At 45.7% G+C, this 21,492-nt stretch overlaps 1 protein-coding gene across 5 annotated transcripts in view; it reads left to right on the forward strand.

The window, feature by feature from the left end:
* Positions 1–13,104: 13,104 nt before the first annotated feature.
* The window catches only part of GPCPD1 (glycerophosphocholine phosphodiesterase 1), a 60,723-nt gene continuing 52,335 nt past the window's right edge, over positions 13,105–21,492 (forward strand). For 2 of the 5 annotated variants that reach the window (XM_075925726.2, XM_075925727.2), the window contains exons 1-2: positions 13,105–13,360; positions 19,797–19,880. In XM_075925726.2, the coding sequence (XP_075781841.2) occupies positions 19,832–19,880 (49 nt within the window). In that variant the 5' untranslated portion in view covers positions 13,105–13,360; positions 19,797–19,831. Of the gene's footprint in view, positions 13,361–13,913; positions 14,138–19,796; positions 19,881–21,492 lie in introns of those variants that run through there. The other 3 variants (XM_075925723.2, XM_075925724.2, XM_006135999.3) reach the window with 3 other exon arrangements.

Consider the following 21,492-nt stretch of genomic DNA (forward strand, 5'->3'; position numbering starts at 1 on the left):
CGTCTAGGGCAGGGGAGCTGCCAGCCTGGCCACCCAGGAGCAGGTGTGCATGAAAATCAAGGTGGTCCACTGAGACCCCCGACCCTGAGCTTACAATGGCCGTACTGGGTCAGACCAAAGGTCCATCTAGCCCAGTAGCCTGTCTGCCGACAGCGGCCAACCCTAGGGACCCTGGAGGGGATGGACCGAAGACAGTGACCAAGCCATTTGTCTCGTGCCATCCCTCTCCAGCCTTCCACAAACTTTGGGCAGGGACACCACTCCTACCCCCTGGCTAATACCACTCCATAAACCCAACCTCTATGACTTTATCTCACTTCTCTTTAAACTCTGTTCTAGTTCTAGCCTTCACAGCCTCCTGCAGCAAGGAGTTCCACAGGTTGACTCCTTGCTTTGTGAAGAACAACTTTCTGTTACTAGTTTGAAGCCTGCTACCCATTCCTTTCCTTTGGTGTCCTTTAGTCCTTCTATTATGGGAACTAATGAAGAACTTTTCTTGATGCACCCTCTCCACCCAACTCATGCTTTTATAGACCTCTATCCTATCCCCCCTCAGTCTCCTCTTTTCTAAACTGAAAAGTCCCAGTCTCTTTAGCCTCTCTTCATATGGGACCTGTTCCAAACCTCTGATCATTGTAGTTGCCCTCCCCTCTCCCACCCTCTCTCTTCCCCTCTCCCACCTCCTTTTCCCAGTCTCCCCGAGTTTTGTTCAATAAAGAGAGATTCTATTTTTGACCACACATTTTCTTTATTTTGTACATCAGGAAGGGGGGCTAGGGAAGGGTAAGTGGAAGGAGGTGAGGGAGGAATGGGGTACGAGCCCCCGATGGGGAGGACTGGGCTGGCTCTGTGGGCTTCTGGGGGTGGAACCTCTCCTGCAGCCCCCCAATTGTCCCCTCTCCCCAGATGGCAGCCTGTGGCAAGTGCAGCCGGTCTGATGGCCGAGTGCTGTGATGTGCCCAGTGTGGGTACTCCGGGCAATCCAAGCCAGGACTGCTTTGCAAGCGGCGCACCCCTGAGATCTGTCTGTCCGGGGTGGGGGTCGGGTCCCTTTAAGCACAGCCCTCGGCTAGCCTGAGACAGCAGCTCCACGCTCTAAGTCCTCCTCTGATGCCCTGCCGGCACTGCTTCCGGCCATCCTTAACCCCGGTTCAGAGTCCACTTAATGTGGACATGCTAGTTCGAATTAGCAAAATGCTAATTCAAACTAGTTTTTTAGTCTGGATCCGTTAGTTCGAATTAGCTTAGTTCAAATTAACTAATTCGAACTAAGTTAGTTCGAATTAGCGCTGTAGTGTAGACGTACCCACAGAGTCAGCCCTAATACACCAGTGTCAAAGTGTGTCTGACAGAAATGAGAAACTTGTAATCCCTTTCATTTGCCTGTGGAGATTGCTTCCTGATTTTCCTCACACATTGGTCCTTCAGTAATGCTTTTTTAAACACCCGAGTTGCTCCATTTATGACGATTGAAATTTTGTTGTTGCTGTTGTAGATGCTCTGCCGGTATTTTGAATGCAAAATGTTTCAAGAGATTTTTAGGTTCTGGGGAGGAAAGTGTCCATAAGAATTGCAGAAAACGGATCTGAGTTTGATTTAAGGCAAGTGCTGCTCTGCCTAACTGTCTCCCTCCTCCTCCATTTCTTCCTAAGTGATTCTAACATCTCTAAAATTCCTTATCTGGCTTTGCGAGAGACTTGTCTACACTGTTAGTGACATTAGACATGGAGATGAGATACCTTTCTGAGCAAAACAGAGATGATTGTAAAATACTGATGATGCTAAAAAATGTCCTCATGACACTATGCTCATAATGCAGCGTATAATTTAAGGATATATTTTAACAGTACTTGATGCTGTTTATCTTTTGAATGAGATCAATGATAGTATTAGTGTGAGTTCTCATGAACTCTCTCTCAGAGGACTGTGTACTAGTAGAGCTTTGGAATTCATAAACTATTGGGTTGCTTCCATTTTTAGCTTGTGTGATCCTATTACTTTCTCACCATAAACATGAACGGTGTTTGAATGATCAAATAGCTATCAAAAACTCAAGTAACGATCAAAGCATCTGTTTATGTATATGAACATATGTTTTAATTCATGCCATAAAAGGTTGAAAAATGGAACCCTCAAAAGTCATAAAATGCAAAGTTAAAGTTGGGGAGGAGAAATGTATTGAGTCTCTTTTCGGTATTAGTGATAGTTCCGTTTACTCCCTTGCTTATGTTTAACTCAGCTATTTTTCACTTCTCTTTCTTTAGTGGAACAGGAAATAGGTGACAGAAGTGGCTTTATTTAGGTATTTATACCTTGCCCATCACTGAGCATTCATAGGTTAATTCCTATGATCTTTGGCTGTACTCTAATTTACGAGCGTAAAGTCCCAAGGCATCCTTATGCCAGTGGAGGGTAAATGTGGTGAAGCTCCAGTCTGACATGCCCCTTATATTAGAGACGGGAGAGTTTATAGGATGGTGCCTTCAGCGGCTTTACACTCCAGTTCAGAGGCCCCCTGTGCAAGGAGAATTCACTATGGGCCCATTTCTCCAGGGGAGAATGCAGGGAGAGAATGCAGTCCCATTTCATCATCTGAACCAAGTGCCATGTCTATATTGGAGTGGAGAATCTGCTCCATTCTACCCCTCGTTGCTTTAATTTGTCGACATCTTTCTCTCTCTCTTCCATACCTCCGTCTTTAGACCCTTGTCCTTCCTAACAGTCTCCGAGGGGCAGCCGTGTTAGTCTGGGACTTTAAAACCAACAAGTAGTCCTGTAGCGCCTTAGAGACTAACCCAGATATATAGGATCATGCGCTCGCATGTGTGAAACCCTCCCTGACCGTATCAGCTTGAGGTGGCAGATGCAGTGTGGTGAACAATGGGATTTCAGTTCTGCGATGAAGGTGAAAGAAAAAGCTTGAAGAACTAGCTGAAGGTAGCAGAAGAAAAGACATGTCAGAGTATGTGCCATTGAGTAATACAATGCAGGTAGGACTCTGCAGTTCTGGTCTCCATTAAAATAAAAGGATTCCTATTTCACAGCTCTGGAGTTTGTTGATCAAGCTAGTGTTGCCATACGGAGTAAAAGCAACTTACATTTCTTACAGGTACAGTCCTATTGCAACCTGGGTCCCTGCCAGCTCTTTCAATAGCTCCCTGCTGCCTTCTGCCGCAGCTCAGCCAGTTCTTGCCAGAGCTGTGCCCCAGGGCACACCCCTTTACTTTCACCTCTGGTTGCCATGATCACTTGTGATGATTAAGTGGTTTACTGGAGACTGTTGCTTTGGCTGAAATTAATAAAGTGAAGGGATGTTATTCCCTAGCATCTGGCAACTTTACAAAAAATGAGTATCAAAGGCATAGGAACAATCTTGACATTTAGGTGCCTTGTCTTCACACACCTGATTAGCTAATGCTCAAATCACAAGTCACCATCAATGTGTAGCACTTTAAAGACTAACAAGATGGTTTAATAGGTGATGAGCTTTCGTGGGCCAGACCCACTTCCTCAGATCAAATAGTGGAAGAAAATTGTCACAACCATATATACCAACGGATACAGTTAAAAAAATGAACACATATGAAAAGGACAAATCAAATTTCAGAACATCACCTATTAAACCATCTTGTTAGTCTTTAAAGTGCTACATAGTCCTGTTTTTTGTTTCAGCTACACCAGACTAACACGGCTACATCTCTATCACCATCAATGTGTGACATTCAATCCATAGGTTAACATATGCCTGCTCCAGCTAGCTGGCCACATTTTTTGCACATCAAATAAGTGATTCTAAATTGCAGCTGATTTGTTGACAGAAAAGAGAGATGAATTCATCCCTTGAATCATTTGTTTCAAATACTTTGCCCAGCTCTAATAACCAATTGTTGTACAGCCTGGTTATTAACAATGGTCTGTAACAAGATGGCCTCTCTCTCCATGAGCCAGAGGCCATGGGCCAGCCAGCTCTGTTCACTAACTGGGTGCAGCTGAAATGAGGACCAGTGTTCCTAGCAGAAAGAGACAGGCTGTTCCTGTAGACGTTCCTGCAGAAGGACGGCTGCAGGTAGGATTCAAGCCCTGGCTAGGTAGAAAGCCTCAACTGGAAGTTTGTTTCCTTTTGTAAATTGGCTGGTTGTTTGACCAGTAAATGGAGCCCCCAGGCAAAGGCTAACGACTGACTGGGTGTAGTCAACAATTCCCCGGGCTAGTGAGGAATGTTGTCAATTTAGTGCCCATCCCCGTGGCAGATAGATGTCAGTTTCCTTGAGAAGAAGAAGAAAGTCTGCTGGACTTTGGATAAGAACACAAGAGAGTAGAAAAGGACTCAAAACGCGGATGCTCCGTTTGTCCTCTGTCCTCACATGCCTTGTATCCACCCAGCCTGAGATATTACGAAGAAGAAACGATTGCAAATAAAGAAGGCATGTATATATCCTAATGGAGCCAACTGGGTGGGTGAATGGGACTCCCTCTGGGATTGAGCACATTGCTCCTGGCAAAGCTGGGAGAAGTTGCTTAAGAATTAAAGTCCTGGCCCAGCAAAGCACTTACACAAGTAGACTCATGGTCTCATGTGTTTTGCTGGGCTGAGGTTCTGCCACCTGCCCAATGGCTGGGTGAGCTGCCTCTACAACATTTCCAGCCTTTGCCACCCCAGGAGTTGGAGGTGCTCTGCTTAGGAGTCATCTCCAAACCTGACATGCAGCATTGTCCTGTAGAGCGTATTGAGGACACACCTTGCAGGGTGTGCTGTGCAGGGAAAACAGAATGGAGTTAAAGGAAAAATATTGTTTCCCCGGAGGTACGAAATTCAGTCAAAGGGAATGTTCAAATTAAAGATTGCTCCTCAAAACAAAAGACTTTTCCTCTGCGGAGCAAGTGTAAACCAAACAGAGGGACTTAGCCGAGCCCTTCTTCCAACAGCTCCAAAGACAGATGTTGCTGATTGGAGGAGTATAGGATCCATGTGTCCAAAAAGCTCCACACACAGTAGGTGTGTGATGTGTTATTGCATAACGAAAGGATAAGGTCAGCCCCTGCTCCACTGGGACATTCGTTCTTTACAAAACAATGTCAGTGTGAAGCCTCAATGATATTGTTGGTTGGGTTGTTGTGATTCCCCTGCTGTGGTTATCAAATGCAGAAGGTCAGAATGGAGAACAAAGTCTTCATATTAGCCACGTGTGTCCAGGAAATTCATCATCTCTCCAGAACTACAGCCCCACTGATGTGTAACCCAGGTGCTTGCATTGCAGCATTTACTGGTATAAATAAGGGAAGAAACAATGGGGAGGATCCACGGTTCATTGAGGGATAAACTTATGCCAGAGCTGGGCAGGGTGACTACCAGAAGAGCCAGAAACTTTCATCCGGGGATGTAGCAGTCACTACACATGCTCAGTAGCTGTTTTGAAGCTACACAGGCAACTTTTAATTGCCAGGAAAAACTGCCTAGCCGTTATACATACCTATAGTCCCCATCTGAAGGCTGAGTACCTGGCACTCAGTAAGGCTATAAATAAGGGAAGTCGGAGGCCACCTGCGAGAACACAGCAGCTGAACCCCGCTGGGTTACGAGGTGTTGATGGCAAGGGCTGTGCCTATCCATTCGGATCCAAATGGCCTGCTCCCTATCTCACTGGGAGCTACACGAGGCTGTCTGGGCAGGTCTACACTAAACCCTCCCAGTCAATCTAATCTACATAGCTTAAGCTACACAAATAGCATAGCTGAAGTTGATGTTCTTACTGTGGTGTCTTCCATGCAGTAAGGTCGGCGGAGGCTGCTCTCCCATCGACACTGGCTACTCTTCTCATCCAGGTGGAGTACCGGCATTGACGGGAGAGCACTCGCAGATCCATTTATCATATCTGAGCAGACATGATAAATCAACGGCCGGTGGATTGATCGCTGTAGCATTGATCCCTAATGTAACAGAGACAAGCCCTAATAAACGTTACTGCTGGTTATCAGCGTTAACATTGGTGTTGCTGTAGAGGTTCAGGGGAGTTGGAAGGAGGCTGTGGAAAGGCTCTAGCTGGGAGAGGCTCAAGAGAGGTATATACGCTTTAGATTGCACACACTGCAAAAAGGACTCACCTCATGAGAAAGTTGGGGGAAGTGTATACGCACGTGTAGTTCAAGGTAGACGTTGCCTCAGTATCTTGTAATATGGAAGCTTGCAAGCAAAACACCAAAGGAATTGTCACAATAATTGTTAATGAGAAATATTGACAGCCAACTCAGACAGTGCATGTAGATTGATTATACTTACTAAATGCTGAGGTTTTTAGAACAAAAGAAATAGTCAGTCTCTTTCTTTCAAAGGTGTGCGTGTACAAAGCCAAATCTTGATCGTGAAAGGACTGATCTCTGACCTCGGCATCAGCAGAAAAGTAGGTTGAAGTGCATGAAAGGCAAAGTAATTCTAGATAATATTATCGCTGCCTTCTTCCCTGTTACATATGCCCATTGACCCCACTAGGTCTTTCCACTGACTTAAACAGATGATGCTGAATCAAGCCCTTGTTATTTGCCCAATACTCTGGGGGTATGCTCATTTATTAGATTTACTCTTACAGGACTGGGGGGGAGGTTAACAATTCTATCAGTGTGCTGCTTGTGCTTACTTGTGCTCGCATATGGAGCTGAATTCTCCCTGCTGCCAATTCCCCCTCCCACTAGAGCTCTCCTGCAGGAACTAGGTTCCTCAGGAAGGGGTTCTTCCCACCTTAGCAACTCACACCCACTAACAGAGCATGCTTGAGAAGACTGGGTAATCAGCATTCACAAGCTGACTCCCCATATGCCCCTGGACTCAGCAGGCTGGGTTTAACAGTAATGCCACACTGCACCCTCCTGAGCCTTTGGACTCAGTGGGCTGGATTAAACAGCACTTTAAGCTGCCATCCTCATATGCCTGCAGGTTCAGCACCCCCTATCCTCACTTTCACACCACAGTCATTCACAGGTAAACCACACGATGAGCAAACCCCACAGGATTTTGGACACTATAAGGATCTTTAGCTTGTGTACAAGAAGCGTTGTTGCAGAGGGAATGGGGAAGCCAAAACAACACCCCTTGAGGAAGAGTGAGCGAAAGAGAAAGAAAGAGAGAGAAGCAACCAGCTTAACAGTGAAAGTGATTTATTTCTGAGTAGTGATAGGAAGCCAACCACACATAACAGTTACAATATTAAATCTAAATTGAACGGCTACGTCTACACTGGTCCCTTTTTCAAAAGGGGCATGCTAATTTTACACTTCGGAATAGGGAAATCTGCGGGGGATTTAAATATCCCCCGCAGGATTTAAATAAAGATGTCCGCCGCTTTTTTCCGGCTTGGGGAAAAGCTGGAAAAAAAGCGTCTAGAGTGGCGCGATCCTCCGGAATAAAGCCCTTTTCTGGAGGATCTCTTTGAAGTAGGAATAAGAGATCCTCCAGAAAAGGGCTTTATTCCGGAAGATCGCACCACTCTAGACGCTTTTTTTCCGGCTTTTCCCCAAGCCGGAAAAAAGCGGCGGACATCTTTATTTAAATCCCACGGGGGATATTTAAATCCCCCGCGGATTTCCCTATTCCGAAGTGTAAAATTAGCATGCCCCTTTCGAAAAAGGGGCCAGTGTAGACGTAGCCAAACTGATTACAGATGCTAGGGCTAGCTAACCATATAACAATTTACATAGGGCAGAGTCAGGAGGCTATGCTTGGAGGCAGGGGGAAGGAAGAGAGAGAGACACCTCACCACTCTGTGGAGCTTGCACTGATCGGGGTTCCCAGATGATGATGATAGCCAGGGGTCCAGAAGGCAGGAGACAAGCAGAGCCCCCAGCATGATCAGACAGGAGATGAAGAAGTCCAAATGGAACTGATGCTGTTTTAAATCCAGGCATCAGAACAGTTTTTCTTGGGCAAGAGTAGGAGTTTTTATAGGGATAGGACAATAGTTCGAGGAGAGACAATAGAGACTGGTCACAGCTGGTTATGGGTGATGTTCCTTGAACCAGCTCACAATACAACTAGGCAGTTTCAGTATTTTGGATGTCAATAGGACCCATTACTAGAATTGGTCTGATAATGACTAATTGGGGTGTGAGCAGGCCTGGGTTCATTAGCAACTGGAGCAGAGATTTCCCATCAGGCAGTGCTTCTCTGCTTTAGGTATCCCACAGTTCAGGGCGGTTCCTGCTTTGGAAGAGCTGCTCTCCATTCTGTATGCTAATGAGATGTCCCTCTGTTTTATCTCCCATGCAAATGAGGCTGGGGTGTTTCCTTAATTCTATCACCCTTGTCTGAAGCAGTTTAGGTGTGTCTTCTCCAGCCTTTTCATTGCTTTATCTTTGATTCTAGCAAAGGCCTGGGGGAAGGGAATGGTTTTCCAAGAGTGTCACTCCCTGGTTCCCCAAGGGCACAGGGCTGATAGCTAACACCCTTAATGAGTAACTTATGACAAGAATAGTAATAGAGAGGTTGCCGTGTTAGTCTGATCTTGGTAAAACAAAAGGAAAAGCTATGTAGCACTTTAAAGACTAACAAGATGGTTTATTAGGTGATGAGCTTTCGTGGGCCAGACCCACTTCCTCAGATCATATTCAGAAAGAGAATTGGCATGACCATATATAACAAAGGAATACAATGAAGAAAGTGAACCGGGCTGGCCCAGTTGCTCAGTGTTGTAGGGTTGCCAGATGTCTGGTATTTTTGCCTCCTGGCAGGGAAAAAAAATCCGAAAATACCTGACATTTTAGATGTCCGGTATTTTCTGATTTTTTTTTTTACAGGACAAGTGGTCTAGTGCTTCTGATTTTTTTTACCCGGACTGTCCAGGTCAATACCAGACACCTGGCAACCCTAGCTGCTCACCACATCCAGCTCCAGGCTGCTTCAGACCCTACTCTACTCTCTGCTGCTCTGTCTCCAGCTCTCAGGCAGCTTTTCTATCCCCTCTGGCTGCAGCCCTGCTCCCCACATGGTGCTGCTTCTGGACTGTGTCTCAGGATCTGTGGCTACAGCCCTGCTCCCAGCTGTATCTCTGCACAGGATCTGCACTCTGAACAGTGTCTCTGGTTCTCTCTGGTTGGCCCAGCTCAGCCCCATGTGCTCTCCTTAGCTCAGCCCCACTTTGCCTGACACAGGCAAACCCAACTCACATGGAGGACAAGGGCCTCCCCTCACCCAACCTTCTGACTCTCTCAGTAGCGTGCCCACCCTATCAATGAGGCTGACTTGGGCATTGGCCTCTCCCCATTGTTCCTATGGACTGTCAGTGTCAGGATCCTGATTTCTCATCGACTCTTCCCCTTCCTTTTGGTTCTGGGGCTAGCCAGCCAACCTCACCCCATTGAGTAAGGGGCCAACATTCAGAGGGTAGAAGAGGTTGGATTGGAGAATATCTTCTGTCTGCACATGGACAGAAAATCCAACCCCAATCCTGACTCCAGTCCCAATTCCAGTTTAGAGATTAGAAGCAGAGTTAAAATTGGTATTGGAACATTAACCAAGAGGATCCTGACTTCTTTGCATTTAATTTCTCAATATAGACTCTGTCTTACTGGCATTTTTGACTATTGAGATTTTCTTGTGCTAACCTCTCTGCTGACGTAAACTGGTTCAGCACCAATGACGTCACCAGTGTACAACAGCAGAGTGCCTGGGCCCTTGTTTTAAAGTTGAGCTTTATTTAGAGCTTTGTTTCAACACTGAATAAATATAAAAAACTGTGCAACTGCTTTGTCTAGCAGCTAGGACTGCAGTGAGGGTTTGAGTTTGCAATTTCAAGACTTAGAAGACCATGTTATAAAATAGTTCCTTTGATTGTTCAAAAGGCAATTTAAAAAACATGTTCTGTCCAAAAGCATAAGAAAAAATCTGCTTTATGACAAAGTTAACAAAAATCTTATTGACACTTCATGTATTTATAGATTTAAAGTCCCAGTTTGGGATATGCTACAAACCACACTGGAGAAACGTTGACACACTTTGGCAGATCAGCAGCAATACCAATGGGATGTAGTCAGAAATCTCCCAATCTTGGCCTTCAACTGTAATCGGTTCCATTTTCTAGTTTTAATGGGGGACCTGGCACTTTAATACTTTCTTAGATTTTCCGTTTGTGTTTTCATTGGAACATTCCCCTCTAGTACAAAGATTTTACAAAACAGGAAACATACTTGAATCTCAGTGTCACAGCAGGAATGTTCGGGAGGCAGGATGCTTGCAATCCATAGATAAGGGACTGGGTTTGAAAATTAAGCACTTTGTTGTGATTCACTTGGACTATTGTTACATGGGTGATTTCACTGGGCCACATCCTAGCCCTGTTCAGAAACCTGTGCACTGCTCTGGGGCACGTGGGGGCTCAAAACTCAACATATCCGATAATCCAATCCTAGTGGCACACAGCCAGCCTGCTTGCCCCCAATTCCCTCTACACTTTCCAGCACAGGCAGCGCGCTGGGGGCACAGCTGAGAATAGACACAGGAGTAAGACGCTGTGGTGCGCTCTGCTGATCCTCAGTTTGTGTAAAAGCCCATTTAGGGGGCTGTTATTAGTTGGCACAAGTTAGAGTAGCCAAGACTGCTCTAACTGGCGTCAGGGGCTGAATTCTGCATAGAATTAGCCACTCATGCTGCATTCCTATATGTTGTGTTTCAGATCACCGGCTCTGTCAATTCAATGCGTAGCCAACATAGGACATTTGGATGGGAGCCTTCGGGTTGGCAGGTAACGACGGGTGTAGGGGGAATCACTCCACCTCCTCCAGCCAGCTTTGAGGGGGGAGGGATGCTCTGGTCAGAAGCCCCCCATGGGTCCATTATGCACACCCAGCTCTGGGGAGACACTGCTCTCCAGTTCCTTGTGGTACTGCACCCATCCATGCCAGGCTGGTCTCCCTGAGGTGACAGGCCTCTTTTTTGAGGATCTCTCTGCCATTGCTGCCAGGCTGCCTGCTTGCTGTCCTGCTGCAGCATGCCTGGCATGGTCATGCAGCATGCTACTGCTGTCCCTTCCTGTCCGGTTGAGCTATGTACGTCCACCAGTTCTGGGTGGCGCTAGCACTTGGACGGGAGTAGAGTGGTGCTGTGGGGTGGCCCTGGATGCTAAGTGGCTACGCCCCTAATCCAAGCACAGAGCTTTGGCTCTAGATTTATAAAGGCAGTTAGGTGCTTAAAAATCTGTCCCCAAAATGTAAATGGGTTGTGTGCATATGGAAACAATAGTGAGCTGCTCCAAAACCTACAGCAGCTAATGTAGTCTTTCCACTTCTTTCACTGACCCTTAGATCAGTCCTTGCATCTCTTTGTTGTTTAATTTTGGCCAGGCTTTAAGCTGGATCTTCTGTTTTCAGCAAACAAATGTAGGAATGTTTAGTTGCAAGGAAGTCTTTTTACTTACCTATAATCCCACTCATATTGCATATCAATTTCCCTGCAAGATGGAGTATTTTCAAAGCTGCAGTCTAATTTCAGCCAGATTAAAAATTTATGAGACTTTTTAAGGAGACATTGTAACTATTGAGTATTTGTGTATGGGGGAAGAATGTATAATAATGGTAGCTACATTCAGCGCACTTTGAAATAAAACTGTTACTATACCATGGAGATGAGTACAAAAATTATTAAGGGTATGAAATGGAACTCTTTGCCAGAGGATGTTGTGAAGGCCAAGCCTATAATAGGGTTCAAAAAAGAACTAGATACATTTATGGAGGATGGGCCCACCAATAGCTATTAGCCAGGGAGGGGACAAGATTTCCCAAATGATCTTTCCCCTGGTTTCTTTATCAATATTTGGGTGGTGGCAGCGGAAGTTTTATTCCCAAGATCTAGGTTTTTAAGATTTTGGGGGAAGTTTTATACCAAAGCCTGGTAGATAAGGCTTTGGGGTACGCTTGCTGGCCCCCACTTCTGCATTTATCATGCCAGAGTGGGGAAGGAGCCATGACATGGTGGCATAGCGGTAGGATTATTTTGAGAACCCAGGATTTTTAAAAGGACACAGGTTTTTCTTTGAGTGCAAGCTTTGCAGTTTTTTCTCTTGTTTCTTCTTTTGTTTTCTGGGCTGCCTCAGAGGGGCAGACAAAAGGTTAAGCTTAAGCCAGACACAGACTATTCCACCACTGCCACCATGTCATGGCTCCTTCCCCACTCTGGCATGATAAATGCAGAAGTGGGGGCCAGCAAGTGTACCTCAAAGCCTTATCTACCAGGCTTTGGTATAAAACTTCCCCCAAAATCTTAAAAACCTAGATCTTGGGAATAAAACTTCCGCTGCCACCACCCAAATGTTGATAAAGAAATCAGGGGAAAGATCATTTGGGAAATCTCACCCCTAAAATAAAAATCAGGGCACACAATTAACCACTACCAGGTAAATGAAAAGAAAAGAAAGAACTTTTATTATTATGACAGTATTCCTGTTGCAAGCATAATGACTAGATAGGAAGGTAACAAAATATACTCATGGAGAAACTCCATGGGCCTAGAACTTAGTTACAAAGAAAAGCCAAAACATCTTTTAAGCAGTGCCAGATCTCAGCTCCCATACCCAACCCTTAAAACAATAAAGCCTAATGAAACTTCCTAATCTTTACCCTACTTACAGAAAATGAAGAATGGTGTCTTGGGGAGAGAGACAGAGAGAGAGAGAGACACATGCTTGTCCCTCTCTGTAGCTGCAGAGACCTCACCCAGAGAGACAAAAAGGAGAAAGGAAAAAACCCCAATTCCTTTGTCCCAGTTTGAAAGTCCCACCTACATTCCTACTGGTCACTCCACCTGGCTAGGTGTAGTTAACCCCTTAATCCCCAGGCTGCTGGCTAACCCTCATAATCATGACAGTCACAACCTGCCCACTCCGCTCCCTCCTGGCCCTTTGGGTGCCTCCCTGTCTCCCCTGCAGGCCCTGGCCGCATCCCTGCCCGAGGCTCAATGCCAGCCTGGCCCGGGGCACCTCAAGCCGGCCAGCCCCCAGCCCTGGCCACGCCCCCTCCGGGCAGGCACTCTGCACGCTGATTGGCTGACTTAACTCAGCCCCGCCCCCGGGCCTTCCTGCTTTTCCTTGGTCCCCAGCTCAGCTGGCCGCTGGCTCTCCCCCCAGCGCGGCGCTTTCTAGGAATCGTTTCCGCGCCCATTGGCTGCGCCTGTCACGTGGCCGCCGCCTGCCAGTCCCCGCCTCGCGCCGGGTTCCGGCCGGGCGGTTGGAACCGGTTTGGCCGGGCCGTTGGCGACGCCGAGCCCTGCGGGGAGCTCGGCAGCCGGGGCCGCCGCCGCTTCCTCACACAAAAGGCGGCGGGAGCCGCGTCCAGCGCCTAGGCCAGAGCCGGTGGCCGCGCGGAGGAGCCAGGTCTCTGACAGGTGGGAGCGCGGGGGAGGAGCTGTAGCGGGGGGGCGGGTGTGTGGGACGGGGCTCCCCGGGGCGGGGAGGAGCGAGGCGGGGCTCCCTAAGGGGGGCTCGGGGGGCGGGGCTCCCCGAGGGGGTGGGCGGGGGGCGCGAGGCGGGGCTCCCCGAGGGGGCGGGGCTCCCTGAGGGGGGGTTCGGGGGGCGGGGCTCCCTGAGGGGGGTTCGGGGGGCGGGGCTCCCCGAGGGGGCGGGCGGGGGGGGGGCGGGGCTCCCCGAGGGGGCGGGGCTCCCCGGGGGGCGGGGCTCCCTGAGGGGGGTTCGGGGGGCGGGGCTCCCCGAGGGGGCGGGCGGGGGGCGCGAGGCGGGGCTCCCCGAGGGGGGTTCGGGGGGCGGGGCTCCCCGAGGGATTTGGGGGAGTGGCGGGACTCCCCTCGGAGGTGCAGGGGGAGCGGGGAGGAGTGTGGTTGGACTTCCGGCGGGGAGGAGCGAGGCGGCGCTCCCGGGGGGGGGGGGGGGTGCGGTGCGCGGTGCGCTGTGCTGTGCTGTGCTGTTCTGCCGGTCGGGGCAGGTGCTGTCCGGCAGCCGGGCGGAGGGGGCGGTCTCGCCCGGCCGCTGTCCAGCGCGGGGAGGTTTGTGTGGGGCCCTGATTGGGCGCGGAGCCGGTGACGAGCCCGCACAGGGAGGCTGTTTCAACCGCCTGTCGCTGGGCGTTGTGCGACCCGCTCTCGGACTGAGCAGACTGGGCTGCCGCAGCCAGCTAGTGTCGGGACAGCTCCCTGGCTAGGAGCACGGTGAGTCCCGGGCAGCGCCAGCGCTCAGTGCCCCCCCGGGGGCGTTGGGAGGTGCTGTGGGGTCACCATCCGTGGGGTGGATTCTGAGCTAGGACCCAAGGAATGATACAGGTTTGCTCTGTGTGAGCCTAGCCTTTCCTGGGATCAGAGTCATCGGGGATTCAGGAGCAAAATGACATTGATTTGATGGGGGTTAGAATATCAAATTAGGGCTCTTTGATAGAGAGTAAGTAGCCTTTTCGGTTCCTGGGGGAATTACTTGGCCATATGTAATTCAAATGCTTTTCATTCCAATACATTAAACTATACAGTGTAATTATTAAATATATTTTGTTCTAACAAAAATACATTGTATCCTGCCCACTTCTGCTCATCTGAGGAGGTGGGTTTTGCCCACAAAAGCTCATGATACTATATATTTTTGTCAGTCTCTAAGGTGCTACAGGACTACTTGCTTTTTTTTTTAGTTACAGACTAACAAGGCTAATCCCCTGAGACTTTTAAATATGTTTTGTGTTAGTCATACAGATTTGATGTAAATGAACAAGAAAATCCAGATAAACGTTTTCATTCCATTCTCACCTTGTTTCCTTCATGACTTCTGCAGGGTTTGTGAACTATTCCCTATGTGCCTCAACTACTGGGTATGGAAGTTCATTAGGAAGCTTAAATTGTATATCATTGCACTTGTCAGTTCATTGGACTCTTAATGTTGGTTTAATATAGTGGAGGACCTAACTTAAAATATTTTCGTAGTAGAAATACATAACACCTGAAAAGCAAAACTTATTCCACAAGTGTCACTGTCACGTCTGTAATAAGTGTAGAGTATGTTGTAAATATTTTCCCAGGAAGATTTTTTTGTCTTGAATAGTGGCCACTTTCAAAACTGTCAGTTGGCTTTCTGTCTCAAAACAGAATGCAGTATTCCACATAATGACTTTTTTAAAATGCTATTTTTTTTAGTCCTAGAACTGTGGGGAGCATTCAAAACTTCTAGTTAGTTGTCCATTCCATTTTTATCACTAATTGGTATAAGGGGGGATAGAGTGAGGCTTGTGTAATGCCAACAGGCAGGACCAAAAATGGGACCTTGGGAGCTTAGTGTAGGAGCCTTTACAGCTTGAGTCAAGCAAACAGTGTAGAGCAAACTCATTCTGTCTCTGTCTCTGTCAGTGGTCTAATCATGGGACAGTAAACCACACCCAGTAGGTTTGTGGGTTATACTTGCTCCTAGACTGAAACCATTTTTTTTATCAAGTTTCAGCACTGAAATATTTCATCCTGGCCTAGATAATTAAGTAAATGCTTTTTTTAAAAAAAAAAAAAAAAAAAAAAACCCAACTACACAACTTGGTGCCATTGCAAACATACCCAGATTCATTCCACTGCCTTCTCTGAGAAACGCAATCTCCAGAATTGCTGTTAAATGACTGAACTGGAAGAACAGTCTGCATATTGATAATTTCAATTATTTCTTGTGTTTACCTATTCTGAAAGAGATGACAATGTAAGCTAATGTCAACTACAAATTTGTTTTTATAATTACAGATACAATTAAAATACATTATATATTGTACTAATTAAAATACAATAGCACACTTTGGCCTTCTCAGTAACAGTTATAAATACTTACCTTTGGAGACATTGCCAGATAATTACAAGATAAATTAAATATCTCTCTAAAATGTTAATATTTCTATTTTAATCCCCAGGCATACTGTAATACAGTTTCTTAAAATAGTATTTCTGTTTTACTACTTCCTAAATGATAATTATAATATATATCAGGATTTTGTTTTGTCAGCAAAATTTCTGCTTTTTGATCAGAAGTGCATGTGTTCAGATTTTGCATCTAACTTTGAGATCATGTCTAAGTCTTAATGCTGCAATGCAGTGTCAAGGAGAGCTGCAGGATTTGTAAAGATGCTTGGTTATGTAGGAAAGATGACAAAATAAGGTTCTTTTTGGCAGTCTGTGACTATTCAGATGGAAACAAAGGGTTTCAGAAGTTCTTTGTAAGAAGCTATTATGTCCTGATATGCTGTTCAACCTTGGCACTGGTTCTTATGTCTGATGCTAGGGATGTTAACTTTTGATTAATTGGCTAATAATTTGATAAGGGGGAGGTAGGGTGTTCACTATGCTGACTGCGCCTCAGCCTTTTAAATGTGCAACCAAGGCTCTTACTATATTTAAAATGCAGACAAGCAGTGGGGAATATGGGGCAAGTGTGTTCCGACTGTGATGCTTCAGCCTTTGAAATGCAGCAAGAACCCCCCCAACCCTTTCCCCCCTTATCACTCCCCCCCGCCCCCCCCCCCATTGCTGCCACTCTCTGATAGAGGCAGCAAGCATTGGGGGAAACAACTAGTTGAGTCACTACTCAACTACCTGATAAGCTTATGCTTATTGGGTAGTCAGCTAGTCACATCCCTATCTGATACTACATGATTATTGCCTTCTGTTGCTGTATTGAATGTTTGCAGTTTGTTACTTTGTGATACCTTGTGTATGAGAGAGAGGGTTCTATTCTTTGTACTACAATAATTACTCATTTAACACGTACCTGCTTAACACGTTTTTGCAATAGCACGATTTTTTTTAGGGAACCGATTTTGAATAACATAACCGTCCCTGAAATAACACGAAAATAATCCAGTGGTGGACTACTTCGTGCAGCGCCATAAGTTGGTGAAAAGAGTGGTAATACGCATGAGTGAATGAATACACATGGTCACAGTGCTCCTCTGCTCACTTATGTGTTTTAACAAACCGCGGTGACTTGTGTTGCTAGATATCTAATGTTGACACTGACAACCCAGCACCAACAAAAAATTGACTTTGCCACCACTACCTGAAATGCAACCCTCTCCTTTTCCATTATTTTTAATGGGAAAATTGAACCCCCCCCCCCCATAGCATGTTTTCGCTTGGCACGGACATTTTCAGAAACGCATCTATAGTGTTAAATGAGGAATTACTGTATTAGTGTAACGAGTTTTCATTTGAAATTTAAATTCCATTTAAGATGCTTATTGTGTGTCTTTGTTTGTTTGTTTTTGTTTGTTCCCTACTGTGCTGGACTTTGTTCCTCATATACTAATTACATAACTTGTGATGGTATATTATGTAAGGCAGTGTTTCTTAAACTTTTTAAGACTGAGGAATACCAAACAACATTTTTTTTAATGAGAAACACCAAGGATTTTTTTGTTGAGCAAAAAAAAGGGGGGGGGGGGGAGGTTGCCTGACCTTTTAAGGGCGACCATTTTGAGCTCTGTTCTCCCCGGCACACCTCCGACTGCCTCACGACACACCGATGTGCCAGGGAACACAGTTTAAGAAACACTGATGTAAGGCAAACGGGGGTCAGCAAGTGCTCTGACTTTATTTTCCTATCAGATAGGGTTGGCGTTGATAGCATCCATGTGTTCTATGGGTATTATAGGGAGAAGGACTGCTTAAAATTGAAACGTGCAATTTTAAACAGAATGTAAAATGATTATAAACAAAACTTATTTCCAGGTAACTCCTGCTCTGTATCCCCTCTCATGATGGTAGCCAATATGTTTCTGAGAGATTGAAGAGAACAGGGCAGTTTTCTTATCATGTGATGTGTATCCCCCTTTAGTCCAGTCTCAACGTCTATCTTTTGGAGACTTAACAGCACCTGGCTTGTGTTCCAGACCATCCTGGCTGCTAATCACATAGGGAGGTGAATGTGTACTCCTGTACATAGTTAACCAATGAGCCTGGGCTCATCAGTTAACCCTAGAGTTGCCAGGTGTCTGATATTGAACTGGACAGTCTGGTATTTTCGCCTTCTGTCTAGTTAAAAAAAAAATTTCAGAAAATACCGGATATCTAAAATGTCCGGTATTTTCTGATTTCTCTGCCCCCCTCCCCCCCCCCCCAGGCAAAAACCCCGGGTGCATACGGGTTCTGCAGGGGAGCTGTCCATCCTGGGGCAGGGAGGTAAATTGGCAGGCGGCTGCCTGCAGCCTGTTAGGGCCAAAAAGCCTCAAAAGCAAAGTGTTTCTTAAAGGGACCACGCTGGTGTTTTGGCTTAACAACTCTTGGGATCTTTGTATTTTTTCAGAAACCATCTGGCAACCCTAGTTAACCCTTATCATTACACGCAGCCCCGTGCTTCCCTCTCCCCCTGCACTGCTGCCTCTGTATCTGCTTTTGCAGATCTGCTTCCCCACTGCACCAACTCTCATGGAGTTGTCTCCTGCCCCCCTCCTCTTCCTTCTTTTTGTGTAAGTGTGTACAGACTGAAAATTTCAGCAGGTACACATTTACCAAAATAAACAAATTTTAACATCCCTACTGATGGACCTGGCCTCTTAACTTATCTAACTCTTTGTTTTTTAACCCAGTTATGTTTTAACCATCACAACGCTGTCTTGGAGTAGGGATGTGAATATTGATCAAAACAGTTAACCGATTAAATGATATTGTTTAACCCGTTAACTGTTGGTAGGGGCAGGGCAGCCAGGGTGGAGGGTGTTATTGTTGCTATGGGTAGGAATGTTGGAATCCTGGTATGCTGTGTTTAGGAATCTGGCTGGGAGTGTCCCTGCGGGTAGGGCTGCTGGGCTGGGATCTGGAGCCACTGTGGCGATGTTGCCTGCCTGCTCTGGAGCCCCACCTGCTGCCCTGAACTCTAGTTACCAAGTAAGCATTCTGGTAAGGCTAATGCTTACCAGGTAACTGGTTGACCCATTAACTTTTTACATCCCTAGTTTGGAATGTGTTCCCCAAGTTGACTCTGTTGTGTGAAGAAGTACTTCCTTTTGTTTGTTTGGAACCTGATTGTTTGTTTGTTTGTTTTATTCAAGTGACCCCTTATTATTTACCATTTCACATAACTCAAGAACGTGTTTCCCCTATAACATTCATGATTGTATAGACCTCTGTCATCCTTTTGTTGTCTCTTATTCTAAGCTGAACAGTTTGTCTTTTTAAATGCGCCTCATGAAACACAACTCGTCAACACAGCTTACCAAATATCTTCCCTACCGAGGCTAATCAGTTCACCAACAGGACCAGATGTTCATGTGGTGTAAACACATGAACAAAGAGATGTACAAAGTTAACCAGTAAGCATTAGCCTTACCTGGTAAGCATTCTGGTAATGGGTTAACTGGCGGGCCTGTCCCAGCTGGAGCAAACCCTAATTAAGAGTAAAGAATAGTTTGAAGCGGCTGCTGTTTACCTATAGAACAGCCATTGGCCATTGAAGAGTATAATTTCACTTTGACTCTAGCGATAAAACTCTGACTTCACTGGGAGCACAGTTAGGCAAATTCTGAGTGCTTTAGGGAAATCTTCCTCTAAAAATATTGAATGCTATTTGTAGTTGCACTTACCAATCTCACTGTTATTGTTTAACACGTGTTTACTTTGCATGTAGGCCTTGTATCACGCTGACACTGCCCATTGGCTGGACAGTAATTTCTTGATGTGTTCAGTTCTTTACTTTGGGTTGCTGTGAAGTGGCATAGAGCTCACAAGTATTGCTGCTGACTCAGAACATTAAAGACCAATAGTTGGTCACCTCTCTATAGATAGATGAAGCTCATATTGTAGCTTTTAGTGAGTTACAGAATCAGTGTATTGTTACTGAAATATTACTTTTCCCTCCTAATAGGAGACACCAGACTTCCTTTGTCTTTATCTGCAAGTATGACCCCATCTCAAGTCTCTTTTGAAATAAGAGGAACATCAATACCAGGTACAAAATTACATTTATCGTATACTTTTTTGTGTCATAAAACTAGAAGAAAAAATTTCAGCCCTAGAGTTTAAAAAAAATTATTTTTGTTAAAGGGCAAAGAATTATATAATTTTGATAACTGGGATGACAAGGCACAGAGTGGATCAGTAAAAAGGAGCTAGGCAAAATAATTGTTTTTAGCAGAGGATTGGAGAATTAATAAATCAGGTAAAAATTCACTTTTGTTTGAAAAATATAGCATACTTGAGATTTTGATATACTCTCTGAAAGGGTGAATATTTGTAATGTTAGAGTTGTATTTGTGATAACCTTACTTTACCTAGTAGAAATATTTAGCATTAATCCTGATACTAGATATGGAGGCATACATTGCTCTATTTCTTGGAAAATCCTTAGTTCATGCTTAGATATTCTGATGGTTCCCGTTATATTTGGTTCAACTTGAATGGGCTTGGAATATGAGTTGACCTATTGGGTCAGAACAATGTGCTATCTAATCCAGTGTCCTAAAACCTCATATCTCAGTTACATTTCTTTTCTGTGTCTACCTGGTTTTGACCAGTGGAATATTATCCAATCTTTGTTTTCAACATTTTTTTAAAAATTATTACAAGCCAAACACAGGTACTAGTAGCCATTCTTTTTGAGCTTCTGATCTTGTACCACCTCCTCTAATTCAGAAACAAATGCACACACTCAGTGGTTGATTGCATCTAAAACAGCGGTTCCCAACCTTTTCCAGATGGGGACCCATTTTGACAATTCAGGAAGACTTGGTGACCCAGGGCAATTAAAAAGAATGTGTGAATGGCTCCTTAAGAGCCACCTGGGGAGACACCTGGCGACCCTTTTGAAATATAATGGTGACCTATATTTGGGTCCCGACCCATAGGTTGGGAAACCGTGATCTAAAACAACCTGAGGGCTTCCTCTGTGAATCATTATGGATATGTCTAGTCTACATGCCTCTGGCGACAGAGGCGTGTAGATTTTGCTACCCGACATAGGCAAAGAAGCGGGGATTTAAATAATCCCCGCTTCATTAAAATAAACATGGCCGATGCGCTTTGTCGACAATCAGCTGATCCGGCACAGGGCAGTAGTCTAGACGTGGATTAGTCGGCTGGGGAAGCCTTTGCTGACCGATCCCTCATGACGAAGCTTTCAGGATCGGTCGGCAAAGGCTTCCCCAGCCGACTGATCTGTGTCTAGACTACTGCGCTATGCCGGATCAGCTGATTGTCGGCACAGCGCTGCGGCCATGTTTATTTTAATGAAGCGGGGATTATTTAAATCCCCGCTTCTTTGCCTATGTCGGGTAGCTAAATCTACATGCCTCTGTTGCCAGAGGTATGTAGTCTAGACATACCCTATATGACTTGCCACAAGTGTATGTAAGGTATTCATCTTCTCAACTATCCTGGCTAACCTAACTATATGCACTCCCTGTGTAACAGCATAGCAATACTTAACTGTATATACACACAACTGGTGTTGTTTATACAGTGCTATAATGATTTGACTGCTTTGAAGTCACTAGTTCCTGTAGCAGGGGTGGGCAAAAGGGCCTCCGCGGACCGGATCCGGTCCGTCAAGTGGTTTGATCCAG

This window comes from Pelodiscus sinensis, chromosome 3 (assembly GCF_052426305.1).
Source record: "Pelodiscus sinensis isolate ZL-2025 chromosome 3, ASM5242630v1, whole genome shotgun sequence".
Lineage (NCBI taxonomy): Eukaryota > Metazoa > Chordata > Testudines > Trionychidae > Pelodiscus > Pelodiscus sinensis.